This window comes from Amblyomma maculatum, chromosome 11 (genome assembly GCF_055883805.1).
Source record: "Amblyomma maculatum isolate TAMU_Amacu chromosome 11, ASM5588380v1, whole genome shotgun sequence".
Classification (NCBI taxonomy): domain Eukaryota; kingdom Metazoa; phylum Arthropoda; class Arachnida; order Ixodida; family Ixodidae; genus Amblyomma; species Amblyomma maculatum.
The window spans coordinates 29,412,147-29,436,215 of record NC_139354.1 but is presented as its reverse complement, the minus strand read 5'-3'; the positions used below and the strand labels follow the sequence as shown (position 1 = coordinate 29,436,215).

Here is a 24,069-nt window from a genome sequence, read left to right as displayed (position 1 = left end):
TATTAAAGAAAGTGCTGAAGGAGTCTTACCGTGTGTGTCCGCGCTCGGCTCTTCGAGCAAGGAGGATATAATTGCGTAAACGGCTGGTGTAACCTCCTTATCAATAGAAGAAAGGCTGCAGGCTTGCAAAGCAGACGACGCGAGCGCACGAAAAGCGCGGGCAAGTGCAAGGAATGATGGGTACTTTCTCCGTCTCCGTTTGCTCGCGAGCGCCACCTACTTGCTCCGGCCGGAGCAAGAGTATTCGAAACGCAGAGTCTGGGAGCGTGCTCTCCGCCGGATTGAGGCGTTCTGTCATGGAGCGTGCGCGCTGCTCCAGTTCTGCGATTGGAATTCGCCATGAGTGAGATTCTACGAAATATTCCAGTTACCTGAGACACATAACTGGCTAACTGGTTTATGACTATATTGTTTTTTTTTTTTTTTTTTTTTTTTTTTTTTTTTTTTTTCCATTCTGTAGTGAAGAATTACACGGAAAAAGAAGAAGACGACACACCATGGCATAGAGTTAATACAAAGACTCTAGAGGGAAAGCTGCCCGTTCACCCAATGCATTCGAGGGGTTACCGCGTGATTGCCGCCATTATCCCACTGTTCATTGGTTGCCAGATGAATTTTACTTGCTAAATCTGGCACATGAAGATGGTTTGAAGCTGGCAACTTAGATCGTGGGAAGATGGCGGCGTGCAGTTAACCGACGGCGGGCGGCTACTGTTCAGTAGGTGCTGTAAACAACGGCAGAATCGTCGCGTGTGGAGCATTTCTTGTGATATGTTGCGTCGCGTACCTACTGTAACATCACATAGGTGTCCTGATTCTTCTGAGTTGTTATCGCAAGGCCGGCTATCCCTGCGATTGTTCCGCGCTTCGCATGCATTTCGACCGTCGAGCGCACATGCATCTCCTCTGTGCCCGATCACCTGAAAGTATGTCAGAAATTTGCTTTGGCGCAAGACGACGACCACAGTATATATATATAAAAAAAACAGTGACGAATTCCACAGCAACGGCCCTTGGTCTATCCGGGATGGCTAGTGCTGCATACAGTAAATGTCAAAGGGTGCTCGTGTGTGTTTACTGTTGATCTACTACGTCCACTACGTCTGCTCGCAAACATGGTTTCCAATTGTTCTACATCATTCCTTTATGGCTAAGAAGGTGCCTGAAAGATTATATAATATGCTTGAAACTTGAAAACAATGTATAGAAATTTCCTACAGTTGTGTTATCGGCAGCGGTTTTTAAAACTTTTGTTCAAACCTTTGTTCATTTTTGACGCAGTGAGCAGAAACTGTGCTGGCCACAATGATAAATTTGATGATGGCGGCGAACCAGTGAGAAGCTCGTTTCCCTGCCCAGCTTTCCCTCTAGAGTCTTTGTATTAACTCTATGCACCATGGTACGGCAATGCACTTACAAAGCGCGCTAAATTTAAAAAAGCGCGCTTGAGCGGTTGCCCGACGACTCTAGCCGGCTTCCGCGTTTTCTTGCATGGCTTTGCAGAATTGCTTTTTGTACAATAGACATTACGTACAATGTTTAAATAGCTGACGTATTCGACTGCGACTGACGTTTATGTATACTTTTATGCAGTAATAACCGAATGAACACACGCAACCACTTGCTAGTGTCGCTAGCAGGATAAGCAGCACGGGCAGCTGCATCAATTGTTATTTTGTTTAATTTTGTCATAAGCGCCCGCCGGCATACCGCCGGTTGGATACGCTTCACGCACGTGGGTTCGGTTCAACTTGCGCGATGTCCGACGATGAAAATGACGCTGCTTGGGATAGCGCCGAGGAACTGGAAGTTGAGCTCGCGGACAGCGCGTGCCTCTTTTGCGGCGAAGTGCGTCCCTCTCCCGAGTTGGTGTACGAGCACTGCGCGCAGGACCACGCGTTCTGCATCAAGGCGATGGTCGAGCGCTTCCGATTGGACTGTTTCGGATACATCAAGATGGTCAACTACATACGACGAAATGTGCGTGAATTATGAGCCTCACTTCTATGCGTGTTCGCTAACGGAGAGTTGATAATCCTGTCACCAAATTGGCACTTTGGTCCTGCTTGAACTGGATTTGCATCGAGGATTTCGATCGCGAACCTGCTGCACAAAACTTTTTCAGTGATCATTGAGAATTGGTCCTCAGTTTGCGTCATTGTGTAAGCTGCGATTCATCGAACCTCCTTCTTCTTTTCCGACATACCTTCGTCAGCATTGTGAGAAGACACAGCTGTAAGTCGCAGCGTTAGCTGACGAACCTTGGCAGTGCCTTCTTTGTATGTAAGCAGGGTGCTGAGTTTATTGACAAATAACATTTTTTTTTTGTATAGGCAGGCAAAGTGCACAAAAAATGTCCTATCATGCATTTAAATCAATTGATCTTTGGATCCATTGGGTCAGTGCTCATCGAACTCATTGCAGATCGCACGATCGAGCCACATATCCTGCTTGGCTCACTTGCGATTCCCCAGGTTAACTTGAGGTTTTGAAGCACAGTCCAAAGCGGCTGTTACACCATCATCCTTACTGAGCTTTTCAAAAAAGATGTGAAATTAATAAAATAAAAACTCAAAAGGTTATTGGATAAACTGACTCAAACGCTTGACAGAACAATTTCAATGCACCATGCTTTCATATAAAGAATAATTATTTAAGCATAATATCAGCACTTTGCTTTACTCAGTGCACACAAAGAAGGAATCTCCAACTTTGTCAGTTACTGCTGCGACCGTTTCATCTGCATCTACTCGCATGGCTGGCGAAATTATATAGGCGAAGGAAAAAGGTTTCGTGAGTCGCAACTGTCACAGTGACAGAAAGGGAGGAACACTTAATCAGTGATCTTTGGAAATACCCGTGCAGTATCAGATACGTCAGTTGTGCTTGAAATCCTCAATGCAGGTTGAGTTCAATTAGGATCAAAAGGGATAGGGTAATACACGCTTTTAGATTGTGCTTGAAAACCTCAAGTGTATTTGGGAATCGCAACTTAGCCGATTAGGATTGGGCATGATTGCGCTTGAAAGTTGCTGCATAATGACCTCCCGACCTGCATTGAGTTCGATGAGTATTGAACCAATGAAGATTGAAAGTGCCATGTGATGGGGCCAGGCATAAACCTACATTCCCACATCAGCTGCCACATGGTTTTAAATTTCAGCCGTCGCTGCTCATCATGTAAGCTTGTCGCACATGGCAGAGAAGGTATTATAGAGCGCACCTTTCTTTAAGCAGTTTCGTCTCTGATAGAAACTGCACGTCTGGTTTCGTCACTTAGACTTAGTAAATGGGCACTGAGGTGGGTACAAATGTCGATATGATCACAGCACAAAAAATGGAGGACAGACAGATAACACTCCATAAAGCACTGTGGTTCCTTGTCTTTCTATCATTCTTTTTGATTGCTGTGATTATGCAGACGTGTTACTAAGTGACATCCTGAGGATACGGATATACAAGCCAGCACCCCTATACTTTATCTCAGAAGCTGTTTGCAGCATTGAGAAAGGCAGGGGCGATCTGCCGCAATCAGGTTTGTGTGCACTATAGGAGGCAATTATGCTCTTACGTGCCTCGCGCCTCCTTAATTGTGGGGGGGAGTGGGGGGCAGCAGTAGGAGCACATATGTCCATTATAATACGCATAGGCAAGAGGGACCAGGATTGAGTCAGGTCGCCCTTGCCTTTCGCAAGTGCTGCAAACAGATTCTGAGACTGGGTAGAATGCAAACAATGACAGCTCATTATCCTGGCAGCTACTAAGCTAGGAACCCCCAATTTATTTATTTTTTTGTTGAAAGCAATAAGTCTGTTGAACTTGCTGTCTTGACCCTGTATATTAATTTTGTTTTGATTTAGTTCCGCTTTTTTTTAAGTTCAGCGACCAACTTCCTGTGCTTCTGCACTGGTTTGTCAATGTCATTCTGCAACACTCGTAGAAAGTTTCATTACAGTCTGATACGTGTTTCTGTTGAAATTTTGCAGAAAGTGAGCCCAGAAGAGGTACGGAAAGCTGATTCAAGCTCTATTCCTTGGGAGGACGACCTGTACCTTGTGCCTGTTGTCCCAGATGACTTGCTCCTGACATACGGTGGGCCACTTTCTGTTTAAGGAGCGGCCTAGATGGTCACTCCGACAAAGGGAGGATGGTTTTCTGAATAGTTCATGAAAATGTGACAAATGCAAACGAGAGAAATAATATTTGGAACTATTTGTTTTAGAAACCTAAAATGTGATATTTCCTTCCATCTGTGCTGTATGCAAAAAGTGAAACAAAAAAATTACACACCTGAAAGAAGGTGTCACATTTTTTGCTGCATTTGTTTCATAGTGCTTGCTGTACTCCTCTTGTGTTTGGTTATGTCATTGTGTTATGATTAATACTTCTCTTTTTTCTTTTTAGTTTTAGCTATAAACAATGGATTCAATGCTTGTGTCGTTTCATTTTTTGACTTCTGTGTTCTCTATGTTTTGCTTTGTGAACTAAATGGAATGGAGATGTCATATCGATCCTTACCCCTTTAGAAATTTTGCTAGTGGGCCAGTGATTTTCAGTGCTTGTAAAGGGAAATGTTTCTAATTTGAAGACGTGAAGTAGGTTATGAGTAATTTAGTTTCACTATTTACCAAAATGCTAATGGCGGAGAGTTCTGGTTTAAAGCATTTAGACTAATTTTGAGAGGCCGTTCATAACACTGTTTATAATGCTTTTCCAAGCCTGCATTTTTCTGCTTTTGTTATTAGTCTAGACAGCTGCTTTTGCTGATTATGATGCATTCATTGCTCTGAGGAAAGCGCCATCCACTTTTTATTCTTAAAACGAATCGATTCTGCGAGCTTTTCTAGCCATGTTAGCTGTATGCAGATAAGGATGTGTTACTGCTAAAAAATTTGGTTAGGCATTTTGGCACCACTCGGTTCAGACCTGTGGCTTTAAGACAGAGCTTAATGTTCTTCGTTTCAAAGTGAATGGTGGTACAGCATAAAGGATTAGCATTCATCCTTGGGGCCTCTTTAAACAGTCTATAGGAACACTTCCAGCGCATATTTAGGCAATTAGCGGTCGTGAAAAGTGACAATGTGTTGCTTCTTCACCTTCAGAAGACATGAAACTTGAGGGGCTACACGGTGCTTCATTCTAAGCCTAGGATGCACACCTTCCAGTCCATAAACGTTGATGGAGGCTGTACATGCATGCCTGTTATGTGTCTCTTCGTTTGTTTTGGGGAAAATGCATTCTCAAGCATCCTAGTAGCTGTAACACACAGGCTTTATGTGGCGAGGACAGTGTAGTGCACAATATCTACATTTTTATTGTGGCTATGAAGGATTTGTGCAAGAAAGAAAAGATTTGGTCATGGGCAGGCAGAGCCACAAGTCCAGGGCCTGTGTGGCTGCCACGGCGATCTTGACCTGGTCAATCAACTTTCACCGTTCTTCCAGGCCCTTGCTGGACAGCGCTGTCTACCACTACGCCGTTATAGCATTTTGAATTTTAGGAGCTGCCATCCTTTATAGCACTGTACGTTCTTCACAAGAACTCGTCCTTGTGCAGCATTCTTTGTTGCAACAACCGTAAAGGGCATGTACTATGTTCTTGTGTGTTGTTTCTTCACTTTTCTGTTCGTTATTCTCCAAGTCAAGCAAGCATGTTTGTTCACTATTTTGGTACATTTTGCTTCCTAAGTATTTTACTGGTGTGTGAGTAATACATTCTTGTTGATGCAGATGTGGAAGAGCTCTCCAGTGGTGGTTCCAAACCTGACGACGGGCTCAGTCAGCTGCGTGACCGGTTGTCCCAAGCAGAACAGACCATAGAATGCATGAGGTATATAGACACACTGTTGCACTGTTGTATATTTCTTGCAATTTACCAAATGTCGTTTATCACTTTCATATCAAACAAGGGGGTGCTAAGTGGTACTTGCTACAAAAGAATATGGCCAAGATAGAAGGAATGGGAGGGGGGGGGGTGCAAAAGAATACGCCAAATAAAAAGGATAGTGGAAGGGGGGGGGGGCTTACTTTGGGGTGAAGGGAAAGAAGAATGGTGTGTCCGCTTTTTGAAATCAGCTGCATGCTTCCTAACTTTGCTCCTTGACTTGATTACATGCTTCATTACACAGCAAGTCTTTTTGCGCTTGCACTGTGGGCTGTTTCCGGCACCTTGGCCAACACCCACTTCAGAGTGGTAGCACCAGCAGGTCAATGGTGGCGTTTAGCTTTCTGCAAGGGCTTTGGGAGAACATTAGTGAAGAACTTCATAAGTAGTGCCAACACTTTTTTGCTTAATACTAATATAGCTTGGAAAGCCTTCCATTAGTTAATCGCTTCTTTCATTTCATGTTCCGCATCTCATGTTGTTTGCATAAGCATCAAAGGCTCGTGCTGCTGTGTAATCGTACGAGCTATTTAATTAATGGTGCCAGTAATGGAAGGCATTGAAGTCTTTCCAGTTGCATTTCTACTGTACTCGTGATTGGAGAGGTCTGAGATGTTACTTGCTCAATTGCTCTCTCCAGTTGCTTGATTGTCTAGACTCTTTTTGGGGTACACTGAACATAGTAAGCATTAGTTCCTTTTTTTTTTTTTTCGTTTTGCATTTCACTAATGCTGAAAATACTGCTACAAGCTGCGTCTAACTTCAACATTTTTCCGAAACAAAATGATTGCTGCCTTGCTAATGGTAATTTATAGCATGATTCTGTCTACTATGTATTTCTGTCAGTATTTTTTTCTGTATTTGTTTAAAATTCTTGCTGACTGCTAAGTATTCTTCTCGGATAACATCTAATGCTCCTATGAATAAGGCCAGTGAGATGTCAAGATGAGTAGATGAGCAAGAGTATGAGTATGAGTGGAGTTGGGCAAACGATTCGAATTCCTTAAAAATAAACAGCGGCAAGCATAGGACCTATGACATGCTGCGTTGACTATCAACTGATTCTTTCATTGCAAAGCTTGCCTTTGTAAATATTGCATGCCTGTCTTTGACAGCACAAAATACAGAATCCAGCGAGTCAGAGAAACCTCTTATGTACTGATTAGTCATAAGCAAGGCCTGGATTATGTAAGTGTACCATCTGCCAGCCTCCTTGAAAAAGAAATGGCTTTTTGACTTTATGACTTGCTTTGTGATACGCCCAGCTGAACATGATCGAATTGTGATGGAATTTATATATAGTTAGGTATCTTTTAGCTTCAGCTTTTTTAGTTTGTCTATTTGTGGCTGGCAGATTAAAAAAAAGTCATTTGATAGTCATTGCAGCTGTGATTCGTTTTATGGGTTCTGTGTTTTTTTTGTTTTTGTTTCTACTGTCAGACATGTTTTAGTGCGGTGACACTTTATTAAAAAGAATTTAAAATAAAGCATCACATTAACAGATCATATACTTGAAACTCTGCACAGGAAAGCAGCAGAAAGCTGGCTACAGCCCAGTGAGCAGGATGAAGTAGAGCGTGATGAACCATACTTCCAGTCGTACGGCCACCACAGCATCCACTTGGAGATGTTGTCAGATCGGCCCCGCATGCAGTCATACCGCACAGCCATCGAGCTGAATGCGGAAGCATGCATTCGCGGCCGAACTGTACTTGACCTTGGCTGCGGTACGGGCATCTTGTCCATGCTGTGCGCACGGGCAGGCGCCAAAGGAGTCATAGGCGTTGACCGCTCGGACATAGTCTACAACGCGATGGACATTGTCAGGTGAGACGCGCTGCATTCTGTGCAGGTTGTGGACATTGACTAAACTGTGTCTGGTGCACTTAGAAGAATCAGTAAACTTTTTTAATGTATATGTTATGGAACATTTCCCACAACTTTTGAAGCTCATAAAAGGTTAGTGCGGAGCACATTTCGGGTGAGTATGAGTTAGTCAGTATACCCTAGAGGACATTCATGTGGCTATGAAATACCTTGATCTGACCGCATTCCTGCTTTTAGTTGCTGATCAGCTCAGTCTACTTGTTACTTCCTGCTTCACCTATTATAATGCCTTCAGTCTGCAAGGAAAGGGCCGCAGTTAACGCTGACTCAAGTGAAGTTGTACAGTAAAAGAAATGATTGTGCATTTTTGTGAAATCATTGTAGTCGTAGAAACATTAGTCCTGGCATAACTTTACACCACTATATTATTGGCGCTGCAGCCCTGCCAAATCAGCTAACAGGGGTAGCTAGAGATGCCTGGGTTAGGTGAAATATACAGTCCCCCCTGAGGCATAAGCAGTGCTAATGCATATTTTTTGTGAATCGACGACAAGAGCAGCTTCACACAATTACTGCTTTCAGTAAAAATATATTTTATGACACTTTTGGCTGTGTTGATGTTTGTCTGGAAGCAAAAGACGCATTTATAGCCTAAAAAACTGTAAAAGGAAGAAATGGGTTTGGGCTGTCATGTGGGGAGTTGGGGACTGGTGGTTCCTTGGGGCGGCACGGTATCGATTCTGGACACAACAGAAAGGTAACAGAGAGTTAGAAAAGGGCATAAGGTCAGGAGGTTTGCTGAGATAATGACAGGGTTTAATTGGTGGCACCAGGGATGTCCATTAGTGAACGTAGTTGGGTTTACGCTGATCAGTGATGACGCCCGGGAGATTCTCCTGAAGGCTAGCAAGGTCACTCACGGAGTTTTAAAGCGGCAGTGTTAAGGGAGTACCTGCCAGCATGCGGAGAAAACCTGGATCAGTCGAAAAGTTTTAACATAAGATGTAAGAAGCGAAATCGAAAAGTAGATGAATTGCACCAAGAAGAAAATTTAAAAAGGTTGAGACGGGAATCGGACCTGGGACCTTTGAATCCAGAGTCCGGTGCAGTACCTGTAGACCACACAGGCATGTCTGTACAGTAGTTTTTTTGCATAATGTGTTTGCTCATGACTGTATGGTAATGAGTATGTACGAAATAATGGAGATGTGATTTTAAGGGATCCATGATGAAGCGAGTAACAAAATGCGAGTACGCGAGTGAGGATGATCTGCAAATCAAGCCATAGTTTGGAGACAATAACACTGTTGCATTATACTACTTTGAAAGGTGGAACTTAAGCTTCCCCAAAATTTGCTCTGAGATGTCGTGCTTAGAAAAATGTGTAGGTACCTTGAGCCAGTTTGCAGCACCACACAGCTCTCTCTGGTGCAAAGAAGAGCGGGTCTTGAGGGAGTGCCGTTGGGATTTCAGGGAGAATGGGCTGTCAGAGCAGGTGACGCTGGTGCATGGCTGTGCAGAAGAGCTGGAAATCCCCGAGCGGGTGGACGTGCTCGTATCTGAGTGGATGGGCTACTTCCTGCTCTTCGAGGGCATGCTTGACAGCGTCCTAAGGGCGAGGGATCGGCTGCTGCGACCGGGCGGGCTCATGCTGCCCAGCCGGTGTCAGCTCTTCCTGGTGGCCCTAGGGGACATGGGTGAGTCGAGCTCTGTGTGAATCTCAGCAGTAGCCCTGCCGTTTGATTCGGAGTGAGTTTGTGGGTCACCCAACAAACTGGAATAGGTTTGTTGGTATGAAGGGATTGTGCACCTCGGAAACTTTGTTCTTTTTTAATATTGAAACTATGTGGTCGAAAATTGCGCCACTTATAGAGCACCCACCTCAACCACCGTGAGGTGGTTGAGGTGGGTCAGAAGCAAAAGTGCATGACCCAGGGCTTTCAATAAATATGTGTTTTAATAAATTAATAGAGCTCAATCTGCTCTTTTCAAATCTGTTCTTATTTCTAAGGTAGCTCAGCGTTTCCGTCCTAAATGCCATGCGTGAGTGAAAAACAGTGCATGCTTTTGCAGGGCAGAGCAGTGCAATATGGTGTTTTTTGTCTCTAAGGTTCCACAAATTAGTGTCATCCGCTTTAGGACGCAACATTTTGAGACAACTTTATATCTGGGGCATCCTCTTTAATGGCTGGAGCCTGAATAGTATATAAAATATTGTGAGCCCTAAAAGTATTAGTGACTGAAAAAGAGGTAAAAGTGAGGACTTGAGGGGGCATGCTGTAATATATTAGTCTATTTACATGAATGTGGTAGAAGCGAGTATAGTATGGTGTCAGGCTGAGAAAGGTTAACCCTACTCGACTGCACGTGTACATGAACGTGATGGTCTTATCTAACTGAGACTGAAATGACTCCAGTGACACTGAATGTAGAACAGTGCAGTACATGCATGAAAGGGCGATGTTCTAGATCGCAGTGCACTGCACTGCCACTGTTTTGGAGGTACCAACAGGCTTTGATCTCTCCTTTGCTCTCCAGCTAACCAAACCCAAATTTACATGCAGTTCACAAAGTGCTTCAGGCTAGTTAACTTGACTCACCACCTGCTTTACCTGACGACATTGCGTCTAGATGAACCCAACTACAGGCTTTTTACCGAACAAGCTATATCAACTTAACTCTGTTGAATTTATGTACACACCGCTATGAGCACCCATGTGTTTGTGGATTCATGTGCATAAACACATGTACACACATTTATTTTTATCCCCCCCCCTTCCCATTCCCTACTGGATCTTTTCTTCTTGGCTGTATTTTTTTCCCCTGCTGAGCTCCAGCTTGTCTTTCTTTGCGGTAGATCAGCGGAAGTCACCGACTGGAATTGAGAGTATAGTTGTTCCGTATCAGACATGCACTCTGTGGAGAGTTAATCCATTGTGGGGTGTAAGCACGTTGTAGCATGTGCCAACTCATTTTGCACATGCTTTGGAAGGTGCATATGTGAATGTAAACATGCCACAGTAACTTAACAAGTCTGCACTTCCTGTTGTGGCAGCATGTGTGTAAAGTGGCAGTTCTTCTGAGAGACAGGAAATTTAAAATCTCGACTGATTCTTCATCAAGGCACGTGGTTATTCTGCAGTGAGTGTCTGACCTGGTCTTGCATGATTTGTCTTTTTTTTCTTCTCCCCCCCCCCCCCCCCCCCCCTGCCCCTTGTTTGCAAATCTGTACACGTGCCTTTGATGGGAATGAAACTTGAGCCACTCCTTTTTTCTCCTGCTCGAAGGCATCTACCAGCGGATGGTCGGCTTCTGGGACAATGTGGAAGGCTTCCGGATGAGCTGTATGCGGCGGGAGGTGCTAACTGAGGCCCACGTGATGGACGTCACAGCTTCGAGCGTCTGCTCAGCACGGCCCGCTTCTGTTTTGGTATGTGTGGCTAGGTGACATTCTTTTATCTATATAACTACAGCAGTGCTTAAAGGGATCAGGATGGAAGGAGCTGAGATGAGAATGCTTAGAGAAAGTGTGTGGAGGGATTAGGATAGAACGAGTGTGGAATGGCTCTCTAAGGGGTATATTTAGAGGGGTCATGCCATAGTAATCCATTATATTGCAGTTTTGTCGTCTATCAGGTAATACTGGACCTTATTATTTTATTTTTGAAGTTTGAGCGCTCTAGATACATTCTTTATTTCGAAGTAACTGACGGAAGTTGAGACTCCAATGCTCGTCCTGACGATGGTCGTCGTCGATTTCAGCATGGCGACAGCTATCGTCATGCTGAAATGCTTTGTGACGTCACAGACCGACATGGTTACCGTGTCGTCTGCTACTGTGCTGGCTTTGATAAGCTGCCTGGAAAACTGTACTGTGTTCGCACTTGCTCACAGACTAGCTTGACTCCTGATGAGTGTGCTCAGCATACTAGTTTTGAAAACAACACAGACTGCAATAAACCGCAATCTAGTTTTTGCCCACACATCCACCTTCAGAGCCACTGCCGCCATCAAGCCGTCCGCACCAGTGATACAGCAGATTCCTTGCACCATTCTCAGAAAAGCATGCTAAAATTTGTTGTTCTCGTAATAATAATGTGCCCTAAGGTATTTCAGAAATGATTGCTTCTTGGGAGTTTTTAGCCCAGAGCCGCTTATTGCAGCTGTTGCCACTGCAGCGCTTGTTTATCAGGTGTATGCTAGCGCTGTCGCTAAGGCGGAACCGAAAATAATCATCTTGTATTCTTTTACTATGAACAGTAGAGTTAAGAGAAAGGAAGTTTCATAATCCAGTAGCCCATTTACTATAACGCATTGTTGATCAGTCACAAAGCACCATCCTTTGTGACTTCAAGGTAAAGCAGTATAAGCCTAATGACAGTTGAGAAACAGACAGCCAGAGCGCCATCGTCCGTCACACTTGTGAGATGCACTGTTGTGGTAAGCTTGCTGCATCCGGTGCTGTAATCCTTGTGAGCTTATGAGCTTTCATGGTTTTTCTTGTGAGCTTCTTGTGATTTTACATGAATTCTTATGAACTTTTCATGATGTGGCTGGGGTCAGACCTGAGCATAACAATAAGCGGATAGGACTGGGTCACTTAAGGACTTTTTCTGAAAGGTGAGCTACCATTCGGTGACGTGCAGAGGTCCAAAAATAATCTGCGTAGTACCATCCATGTTGCATGCACTGTGTAATGCAAATAAAAATTCTTGTCTGTATTATGCATAACGTAACCGGGATGTGACCAAAGGGCTGCCCATTTTGCTTAACAAAATGTCGGCTCAACGTTGGTGCTGGTTTCACACAGTGAGGGCTTGGGCTTGGTGCACGTCCGTACCTGCTTAGTTAGTCACTGCTGTTCTGTCGTCTTTTTTTTTTCGCACTAGTTCTGGTCAGAAACAACCACAGTGAAAGCTCGTTAATTCGAATTTTTGGATTGTTTGAACTACATCTTGGTTCGCCCAAGCGCCATAGAGATCTGTGTACAGAAAAGTCCATTAATTCGAATGCGAGCTGGTTCTGCTACGGATCATTCGAACTACGCATTGCTGCGTCTGGGCGGCTTGGCACACATCACGTGGCAAAAAGAAAAAAGAAACACCTACGCCATAGGGAGGCATAATTAGAGGCTGCACACGTCCAAAACTGGGATAGAAGATGAAATCAGGTAAAATCATGGAAGAGTAGGTAAAACCTAAATGGCGCCATGACCGGCGTGGCGGCGGGCGGCATTGGAGGGAGGGGACGGCGGCCACTGCCTGCTCTCTCTTTCGTTCAACCTCCGAAGCTCGCAACTAAATACTAATTAGTTCCAGCCCTGTTAATTTGGAAATACGGATAAGTACTGTTGGCACGGTCCCAGCCAAACCCCGTGAAAGGCTATGATATCAGATGGGCACTACGGGTTAAACTTTTTTTTTACGACAGCCATCCATTCTTCCACCCATCAGTTATCAACGGAAGCGCGCGGTCAGCCGCGATGATGACGCCGGCATTTAGCATCGTTCGCTTCAAAAGGCGTTTGCTGCTATTGTGCGTTCCAATGATTTCAGTGGTAGTAGACAGCGCCTGCCCCAGTCGCTCGTAGCATGATAAAGCGAATGTACTGAAAAGAAGGCTTGCACAACAGGACAAGCGCTGGCACTCTGCCAAGTTCGCTTCTCCCCCTATCCCCCTGCTGGGGCTAATGTCAAAAGGTAAACACTCTGTTATCGCTGCCCAGCATCTTGGCACACTGCCAAGAAATGTGTTGGGGACTGTGATGGTGCGAAACGGGTACATTACCATAATGCAAGTGGTTGTTGTCAGTTTTTTTGAGCCATTCAATAATTCGAACATCAGATAATTCGAACTTTTCCCCGGTCCCATGAAGTTCGAATAACGAGCTTTTACTGTATGGTTCATTTTTTCTCTGTAAGAGTATGTAGACAGTGTCGTGATCAGTTTGCCAAAGGTTGGTACGTTTACCCGCCTGGCACACCGAGATTCGAGATTTCCGAGATTTCCCTATTGCGTGAGACTCCTTATGTAATGCCTCATCACAGATCATTTGTGCTACAAGGAAAACGAAACAAGCAAACTAACCAAACCAAACGAATTTATTTCTGCAGAATTTGGATTTAAACACCTGCAGTATGGAGGATAGCGACTTTGCGAAGGACTTTGAGCTGGAGCTCCTGCCGGGAACTCAGCAAGTTACCGCCCTGGCTGGCTACTTCGACTGCACTTTTGAACTGCCTGTGCCTGTGAGTAGTGATCATAATTTTTTATAAGCTTGCAGAGGAGCAGTGAGAGGATGCTGCTTGTCTTTAATTTTTGCTTGCACTTGAATGTGACACTTGGTTTGTTTGTGTTTGCTTGCTGTGTAGTGTGTAACGCCAGTTCTTACTGCACATTGCTGTTTAACTTTCACGATTTGACTTTGCAGTTAGAACCTTAATCGGTAATGCCTGTCTGCGTTTATTTCAAAATATTTTGCATGCCAGCTGCTTATACGGTGTCTTGTGGTGGAGGGCTCTTGCGGTCATGTATGTGGAAGGCTTTGCTCTATAGGTAGGTGGTAGTGCTGGCTCGAAAAATGCTGTTCCTGTAGTGGTTGCGTTGTGTCCACCGTTCACACGTGCTGAATTGTCTCGAATGGGCACCTGAATAATAGTTGGACAGGAAAGTAGGGGAGGGAAAAAAATTCTGCACAACATAGCACTGTAAAACCTGGTGAATGCGACCCTTGTTAATTCAGAAATTCGAATAATTCGAACTAGGAGCGCGGTTCCAGCCAATTCCCATGTAAGTCCATTGCGTCTTACGCGCATTAATTCGGGAATGAATGGGCACGCTCCGCTTAATTTGGACAGGAGTTCGCTTCGTGGTGCGATCCGCGCAGCCCACGGTCACTGAGGCAGGCCTTCCCGAACCTGAATTGCATGCAACAGTGATGAATGTGTAGTTCATTCTCATTGTGGCAGGCATGGCAATAATCAGAAGTTCTCCATTGCTGAAGTAAAGCTCTGTTGCGTAGTTTCAGTTTAGCGTTCCCTTACTTCGGCCATCCCGTGGCAGTGATCGGATGCCCTTATTGGCTAATTGCGTAGTTTTGTATTTTGCTTGGTGCGCCACTGTTTCTATTTTTGTTTCGGGATGGTGTCGTGCTATTTCCAATACCTACCCATATTTTTTTCTTGTATGCATCCACATGCTGCCTCTAGTACGCTGAAGCTGTGTATTTATCGTGCTCAGTTTCATCGCACTGCATGCTTCGCCGCAACGCTTCACTGCGCAGAGGGTGCGGTGAAGCATCCTACCGCGCACACTGCACCTCGTCGCACTGTGAAAAGGGACCTGTACGATTTTTGGAGCAATCCTTCATTGTTTTCAATGGTGTGCACAAAAGAAAACGCTTGAAGAAATAAGAAAAAATTATCATTTACATTTGGGTTTCATTTCAAAAGCACGTAGCTGTTATGCAGGTGTTCATCAGATAAAATTACTGCGATGCATGATGCAAACGGTTTTCGGGAGATTTTCGGCATTCGATAATTTGAACTTTCGGTTAATTAGGACATTTTGTACATTCCTTTGAAGGCTGAATTAACGAGAGTTTCCTATGAAGGTCAGGCCAGCTGATTTGTTTCGTGACCTCTTAGACCCGGCAGTGCTACAAAGGAAATCCAATCCAAAAGAAACTCGTTCGGCATGGCAACATACGAGTCTCCCGAGGCTTTTCAGAGCATGCACCTCGATGGGCGTTAGTCCTCTTGCTTGGCATAGTTGGCTATAGCTATGGTAGTGGTTATGGCTATGGTAGTGGTTATGGCTATGCTCTCAGGGAGCCTACTCTGGGATACATCTGAAAAATATGCCAGGTTTTGAATGCAGCGTTCGTCCCATATTCTCATTCCTTCTTTCTCTATCCTTAGTTTGATGTGGACAGGTGAAGGGAGTAGGAATAGGAAGAATGAATATAGAGAAAGGTGACAGACAAAAAGAAGGTGCTAGCAATGCCATTTTGCCCTTGGTGCATTAGCTTAGAGGAGCCACATCAGATATGTGGCAAAGGTGTGCAGAGTCTGTAGCATCGGTGGGACTTACCCGCAAGTGTTTGTTCACATGTTACAATGCGCGCACTGCAGGCAACCTTGTGGTATAGTGGACGTGTGCATCTTCTGTCATAGCTTGCAAATTGGTTGCACTAGTTGCTGAAGCACCAGCAGAGAAAAGGTCCTCACAAGTGCTTTTCTTTTTGTCCCCCCAGGTTGTGCTAAGCACAGCTGTGGATGCAGAGCCAACACACTGGAAGCAGACAGTGTTTTTGCTGGAGGAGCCGCTGGTGCTGGCTGAAGGTGAGAGTTCGTCTCTGGGATGTTGTTGCCACGACGACAGTGACAACAGCAGTACAGTGCGTTTGTCACAGTGAAAAGTGATGATTAAGGCCAGTTCTTTAAAGACACTTGCCCCGTAAAAGCTCATAAATTCAAACTGCTCTGGGATGCCAGTGACTTTGAATTAAAGTTTGAACTAAAAAAAAAATGAACAGAAAAGACAGTGCATTGCGATCAGGAAGGAGTCTTTCATTGGAGCATGAATGGATGCTTGTTTCAATAGACCAGTTATCAGAATAAATGAAGTTTGAATTAATGAGCCTTTAATAGTAGATGACATTTATAGTGGCACAGTGGAAAAGCATTGCAGTCCAGATGTTGCAGCCTTTTGTCAAAACATGCAAGGGCCCAATGGGCGTGCTTGCAGCACCACATCTGTTAGGGCAGCTCCAGTATGGGGCCCTTAGATATCCACCCAAACCTCAGCATAGCGGACAATGGGAGCTGTCCTCTCATGCTCGGTGGATTTAGAGTTTGTGCAAACTACGCTTGGTGGCTGACATATTTTTGGCAAAGGCTGTACATCTCTTGCTAGGTGCAGCACAACCCCACATTAGTAAACTCTGATATAGTAAAGTGAAACTTAAGTCCCAGTTCATCTTCCATAGGTGACTACATTCCCCCCCCCCCCCCCCCCCTTTTTATAGTAAAGACATTTTTGGTAAAAATTGGTTATAGTAAAGTGCGTCTGGCTGCGGCGACGACTTCACATTAAATGACATTGCCACACACGCACCACCTAGGATCGCGAGGCATTAAAAAAACAACAAAAAAATAAGTTTTTGTTTTAAATAGCTTTACCACCATGCTTAGCAGCACTCAGAAGAAGCCCACTTTACATAGGCCTTGGAGCCTTGAGAAAAAGCATGCAGTGTGTAGCAAAAAAAAAAAGTGTTATCTACAAACATGGAAAGAAAGCGGCACAGTCCATTCAGAAAGTAAAGGAGGGTAAAAGCGCAGCGAGAAATAGGGAAAGGAAGAACAGCCTAACATCGTAGCATTGCTCAGCACGAAGCATGAGGCAGTGGGGGCAAGAAGTGGAGGCACGGTATGTGCGGTTTTTCAGCGCTTGTCTGCAGCGCATATTTCTCATTTATTGCCTTTCAAAAGACAAACAGCAAAAGATGATGCCATGTTCATGCTTTGGTTTTCACATGAAATCAAACACGGTTGTATTCGTAGCCATGTTCGGTACTTTCACAAGATGGAAGCTAAAATCTTATAACTGAAAGAGTGTCACGAACTGACTTTAAGAGAGAGATGGAAGGTATTTTACTTTTTTCATTAAGGAACAAGATGTGTTCTTTTAGTAGGTATTTAATTACTAGATGTGTCTTCAGGACCATGTCATTGCCAACCACTGATATAGTAAAGATTTCTGCCAGTGACTTTGCTATAAAGTTGTTCTGCTGTATTGGGTGTCTATCCTATAAGCTTTTCAGTGAGTCTTTAAGCGAGGTGAGAGGGCCACATGATTTGCAGCATATCGCTGAATTCTAGCATGTGAGCTGAGTGCTCATGTATTCTTTTTATATAATAACGCTGAGGTTGTCATGGTAGCAGTGACTTAATACTTGTGAATAAAATTGTTGACATTGCATGGACTTAAAAAGAACTGCATATTGAATGTGTCGGTATGAATTTACTTGCTTGGAAGGCAGCTCAGTGACAATAAAACACGGAGAGAAGGTATGCTTGGCTTTTGCCAATGATGGCATGAACAGTTTCCAGTAAGTGTGGTGAGGAGTGATGCTTCGTTTGTTTTCATGCATGAGGGCACATCCCTGTTTTCTGCCATTCAGAGGTGTCTGCATTTGGCTTTTTCTTTTTTAGCAAAAGAACAGTGTACCCACTGTTAGTCATCGCACCCATTTGGGCGCATCTTCTCAGTGCACCAGAAGGCTGTTCCCACTGTAGGGCCTGAGAAGTGGTGCAGTATTGATTGAGTCATGGCGTTACTATTCATGCAGGTGCAACGAAATTGAGTGGAAGATTGGAGTGTCAACGCCAGGGTCGGCGGGAGCTCTTGGTCACCGTAACGCTAGGTGCACGACGCCAGCAGTACGTGCTACATTAACGAGGCGGAAACCGTCCCAGCTCAACGTGCTGTCTTCAAGTGTGATATATATTGTCCACTGGAACAGAAGCTTATGCTTATTGGTTTTGCATCTGGAAGTTGACACTATAGAAAGCAAAGGCAAGGGAAGGAAAAGTGCTTGTTTTATTTCTACTCTTCTTGCACTCACATTTGCTATCTGTACTGGTTTAAGACATACAATGTGCACTTTTATGCCGGGAACTGTTGTTACTAAGGTTGTTACTGAGGCACTGAAATGTTTGCACAGTAAGACTAGGAGTTCTGCGAAAGTTGGAATTTGAAAATAGAGTAATACAGTTGAACTTGAATATATCGAACTCAAAGGGGATCGTGAAATAGTTCGATATATCGATAATTTGATATGCAAAAATCAGCTTGAGATGCCGCTTGCAATCATGAAAAATGATGCCGTATTTGTCGCGTAATTAACCCACTTGCATAATGAACCCACCCTCCACTTTTGCTGCCGAGAATTTGAAAAAAAAAAAAAAAAAAGAAAGAAAGAAACTTTAGTCGGTGGTACGTTCCTCCATTTCGGCCGTCGCATCCACAGCTCATTTATTGGTAGCGCGCCAAGATGCTGCGCAGCGATAACGTCACAGCGTGTTTATCTTTTGACTTATAGTTTTGTTAGTTCCTTCAGCGGTGGGGAGCGAACTTGGCAGAGTGCCCATGATGGCTTGATTGCTCAGGCCTGGTTCGATTTATCATGCCGCGCTTGGGGCGCGCGTAGTCCACTGCCATAAAATCATTGGAAAGCATGGTAGCTGCAAATGCCATTTGAAGCGAACAATGCTGAAAGCCAGTGTCATGATCGCAGCTGACCGCATGCTTTCGTTGATTCACAGATGCAAGGATGGACGATTCACGAAAAAAAAAAAAAAATCTGCTGCTTCTTAATGTCTGCAGCCACCATATCTTACGCTACGCCGCACGTTCAGCACGACGACAAAAATGAACGACTCTTGCAAAAAAAAAAAAAAAAAAATAGGAATTTGCCGCTTCTTCACGTCCGCAGCCACCATAGCTAACGCCAAGTGGCACGTTCAGCATGACTACACAAGACATGCATCGCACATCACTCGCCGTGCACAGAGGGTTCACAACACACACTCAAGAAAGCGTCCGACATTCTGTCTGCCATGGGCTGAGCTGGCTTGTGGGCTCATGCGTAGTGCGTGCTGCTGCTAATGACGACCGGGAAAGAGAGATGAAGGGAAGAGGGAAATTGGCATACCCTTGCGCTTGGCTTTATCGCATTGTTTTCCCTCTCCCGAACACCAAGGCTACGTCTGCTCCGTACTGGCCGTTGCCAAACTGGTTCCCTCTTGTTCTTTCATGCACATGCCTTGCTAACGTCACGTGCTGGCGCATGGCAGATGATCACCGCAGATGCTCGCGCCTTTGGGGAAAGGGCGTTTACGCTGCCCTAGACCAGCCGTCGTAGAACTGTTTTCTCTCGTTTCTTCCGCGCGTGGCTTGAAAGCATGATCAGCCAACTATGATGCGATCGTCTTTCGGGAAGGCGCACCTTCCAGTGCATGGTGCGGAGTTCGATATATCGAACGACCGGTGAAATTGCAGTTCGATATACGATGCAGCTTTCCTATACTTTTACATGGGATTTTCAAGGGGATATTCCGTGAGCTCGATATAAACAAAATTCGAATTATCCGGGTTCGATATATCCGGGTTCGACTGTATTGAGTTGTATATTGTGGTTTGGCACGGGCTACCCCAGCTTTGTCTTGCTGCCTTTTTTTTTTGGCTGCTTATCACGTGGTCACAGACTATGTCCTTTCCTTGGTGGCTGTGCAGAGGCACATTAATTTATGTATTTTTCTGGTAGCCTCACCATAATATATGTGTTTCGATGGAGGCGAGAAAGATGCAAATAGGCCAGTGTGCTATGCGATGTCAGTTCACATTAATGAACCCCAAGTTGGTAGGCATTTATCTGGAGCCCTTCACTATGTCGTTCTTCATAGCCCACGTGTCTCTTTGGAACATTACATTGCACAGTCTAATTCATTCAGGTCAAGCTGTAGGATTAGGTACCTGGGCGTGCAAACATGGCCATGGAGGTCTATGTTATTTGAGTTCCAGATATGGGAGGCTGTTCCCGTGCTACAGGGTGTTAATGCGTGCCACAAATGGTGCTATTTGCTCTTCTCCTCTTCCATGCAATTTCGTCTCGTGAAACTGTAGTTGAAATATGCCATCCACCTGGGCAGAACTCTACCTGATGCTTGTCTTGCGTGTTGGTTTCTAATCTGGTTTACCCACAACTTGGTTGCTCCTGTAGCTGCCGCAACAAACGCTGCGGTGATCTGTGCCATACTAAGCGCTGCCCAAAAGCATGCACTGCAAGTGTTAATACCTGATTTCATGTGTTAATAGCTGATGTTTACATTGTAACAAGAAGCTGTTGTTAAATGTATTGTGCATTGCTATGCATACTACTGCCTGTTCATCATTGTGCATTTCTCTTATTTTTTCTTTCTTCTACATCTGCATAGCAGCATCATGTAAAAGCTGCATTAAGAGCAAACAAATTTCCTATGACAATGCATTCTCGGCAAGCAAAAATCCGTTGTATGGGACATCGAAGTCTTTCTAAATCTGTACACGATTTGCTGAATATGATGTGGTAGCATAGCGTGGCATGGGGACTAGTACTAAGCACATGCAGGTTCTGTACTGGAGCTCCTTCAGCACTGTAAAATCTATTAATACAACTTCAGTTAACATGGAAGTTTGGATAACTTGAATTAGGAGCGTGGGTCTGGGTGACGATTATGTAAGTCATGGCACTGGATGCCCATTAATTTGGACATGGGCTGGCTTGCAACAGTTAATTTGGATGGTGGGGTTTTGCCACCGTACGATGTTCCTAGTTAAATGATCATTTAAATAAGCCTCCCTGAGCATGACTTGCATGGAGCAATGGTGCCCGCGGCGGGCTCGATGACAGTTAAAAATCGGCCATTGTTGAAATTAGCTCAGTCGCATTTCACTTACCTTGAGTTCATGCTACTCCCGGCTGCGATTGGGAGCACACATCAGCCAGTTGCGCCATTTTGTATGCAGAATTTTATTTTGGGAGGACGGTGTCATGCTGTTCTAACACCTGCGCATGTTGCCCTCGCTTGCGTCTATGTTCTTTTTCCAGTATGTTCAAACTATGCTTCACTCCCATGCTCTTCACTTTCCTTGCTGTGCAGCATCCGCAAATCCTCATAATGTATTGGGAAAGTCTGTAAAGAGGCACCACTGCTACTATGTTATATTACGGAAAGGGTAGGGGTGGGCCTGTACGATTTTGACGAATTTCTTCTATGTTCAGACAGCATGCTCAAAGCAAAGCAATTGACTAAACAGAATTTTATCTTAAAAACAGACGGCCATCATTAGGTAAAATTACTGAGATACAAACACTTTGCGGTAGATGTTTTGGGGCCATTCACTAACGTGAATTTTTGGTTAGCTTTAACATTTTTTTTCAGTCTGGAGAAGGCCGAATTAACAGTGTTACTGCATACCATCTTTCCCCGTCCTCCTCAGTAAAGGTGATGAAGCAGCTGGTGTCGCTGGATGTATTCACAATGTCAGCTGAGTGCAGCATGTGTCGTTAGACGTGAACGTGTTCTTGTTTTGCCACATATTATGTTTGTGAGCCAGTTAATGAAGTGTACTAAGCATTCCGTGAGAAATATAGTGGAGGACGTGTTTAACGTGAAGTTTGGTCAGGGACTGCAAAGAAGGGCAGCATCCTACACTTCTAAAGCATCTTTGCAAGGTTTTGCATTGGCAATACTGGTTCACGATAAAGTAAAGGAGTAGGCTGCTTCTGAACTGTAGACAGCTTCCTCTGGCATATTCATTCCTTAGCACTTCCATGTGTGAATTCCGGTATTCACTGGCTATATATTTTTGTCCTTTTGACTCTGATATCAGATTTTAGTTTGCTTTAAATTGATGATTTACTCCTCACACATCCCTGATCTGGAGCAAGCCCGGACATAGCATTTACTATTGGAGATGGGAACACTGTGCAGCACGTTCTGAGTCATGGACATACCATTCTGAAATAAACTGTTTATAATTTTACAGTGGACATGTCTTTTAAACAACACACTCTGCTGCTGTGCTTGATAACTCATTGCATGTGGGAATCTTGTTTTTACAGTGTTGTACAACTTAAAATTTGCCACCCTTTATACACTATGCCCTACAACTTTATCTCTAAGGGTGTATCTTGAAGAATTGCAGACTTATTGTCTTAGTTTCGTCTTATATGAAGTATTTGCCAATGTCGATGTAGGCACACGATAATGTGGAGGACACTGTGAAGTGTTGGCCCCTGGTCGCGAGAGTTCCTGTTGTATTCATAGCATACAAAGGGGCTTGTCAACTTTGAGGCATTTGTGTGGTGCAAGGTGAACGGCCCCTACGGAAGCCATTGGAATGACAGACTGGTGAGTCGAGGTCGGAACAATGAGGCCCATGTATGACAAAAGAGAGACGCACCGGCTTGCAGGGGTCCGTTGCGTGTCGAAAGGACGAAGGTCGCTGAGGGTGCAGATTTTGGGAGAACTGGTGGGCCAAGGCGATGTTCACTTATTGCAGTGCATGGCACCAAGAAGTACGAGAAGGATGCGGTGAAATGGCAACACCAAATTAGCATTGACAACCGTGGCATAAGTAACTAGGTGAGGTGTTGGCGTGTAGGCGACATGGGGCGCAAAAGGAAAGGTTGCGTTCTCGCATTTGTTCGTTTCTCCCCACTCACTGTAAGAGCAGGCCGATTGTGGTGACTCGGGCCACTGCCATTTAATAATAATAATAATTGGTTCCTTCTGACCTCATCATTGAAATAGATTCAGTGCAATGTCTTTTTTTTTTTCATTAATCCATATGACTGCTGAGAGCACGATCCCACATTTGAGCTTTCGTCTACACTTCAACATTGCTTCAGCAGTGTAACGCACCGAAGCTGCCACATGAGACCCGCCGCATAGAGAACATGATTAACTGCTTGGAGTCAAGCGACACAACAGTCTTAATAAATACAAAAATAAACTTTGACCACCTGGGGTTTTTCAGTGCGCGCAGAAGTATCAAAGGCGTTTTCGCATTTCGCATACGTCAGGAATACCTCCTCTCCAGCTGTGATCGAGGCACTCTCATGCTGCAAGGGATCGAATCGCGCCCGCAGCGGCCTGATTTTAGATGGAGGCGAAAAGCTAGCCGCCCGCGTGCTGTGCATGTCAGTGCACGTTAAAAGCCCCAGGTGGTCTAAATTTTCGGAGCCCTCAACTATAGCATGAGCCGCTTTGGGACTTTAAACCCCGTAAACGCCTAAAAATTGAAAGTAGCGAGTCATCGTGCTGCAGGCCCATCATTGCTAAGAAAATTAGTGATCAGTCATTCTGCCATAGTCCGTCATGCTAAAAGCGCTGAATAATTGCGTTGTAATCCGTCGTAGCTAAGATGTAGGTGACGCAAATGAACGCAGGCTATCGCGTCTATTCTTAAGGTGAAGCTTAAGTGTACTTTTAATTTTTTTTCATTTGTTCTTTTCATGTTTTTGGAAGTGGCAATTTTTCAAAACGGTTGTGACGTTCCTGGCACTTTGGAAATTAGCGAGAAGAGCGCGGTACGAGCAGCGATAATAAATAAAAACAAATAATGAAGGTTGCAGCAAAAGTGGATCAAAACCGTTTCCTGAGCCGGTTAGGGACGGTTCATATGATTTTCCTGGTTCAGGTTCAATTCCAAGATGGCGAAAAAATGTGGGTTCAGTTCGGTGCCGTTTCAGGGCCGAAATTCAAGTTCGGTTCCGGTTCGACCGCCCGTTCTGAACGTATTTTTGCGTGT

The 24,069-nt window shown here is 44.5% G+C and overlaps 1 protein-coding gene across 1 annotated transcript; it reads left to right on the top strand.

Moving 5' to 3' along the window:
* Positions 1 to 1,716: 1,716 nt before the first annotated feature.
* Positions 1,717 to 22,301, top strand: LOC146173282 (protein arginine N-methyltransferase 3-like). The gene is made up of 9 exons (XM_084585041.1): positions 1,717 to 1,980; positions 3,987 to 4,092; positions 5,730 to 5,829; positions 7,411 to 7,710; positions 9,184 to 9,407; positions 10,998 to 11,140; positions 13,824 to 13,958; positions 15,965 to 16,052; positions 18,062 to 22,301. Exons 1-9 carry the CDS (start codon positions 1,759 to 1,761, stop codon positions 18,166 to 18,168), a joined length of 1,425 nt encoding a protein of 474 aa, XP_084441167.1. The 5' UTR covers positions 1,717 to 1,758; the 3' UTR covers positions 18,169 to 22,301.
* Positions 22,302 to 24,069: the final 1,768 nt, after the last annotated feature.

Coding starts and splice junctions, on each gene's coding strand:
- LOC146173282 (XM_084585041.1), top strand. CDS start 1,759: ATGTCCGACGATGAAAATGACGCTGCTTGGGATAGCGCCGAGGAACTG. Junction 4,093..5,729: donor TGACTTGCTCCTGACATACG/GTGGGCCACTTT, acceptor TTGTTGATGCAG/ATGTGGAAGAGCTCTCCAGT. Junction 13,959..15,964: donor CTTTTGAACTGCCTGTGCCT/GTGAGTAGTGAT, acceptor TTGTCCCCCCAG/GTTGTGCTAAGCACAGCTGT.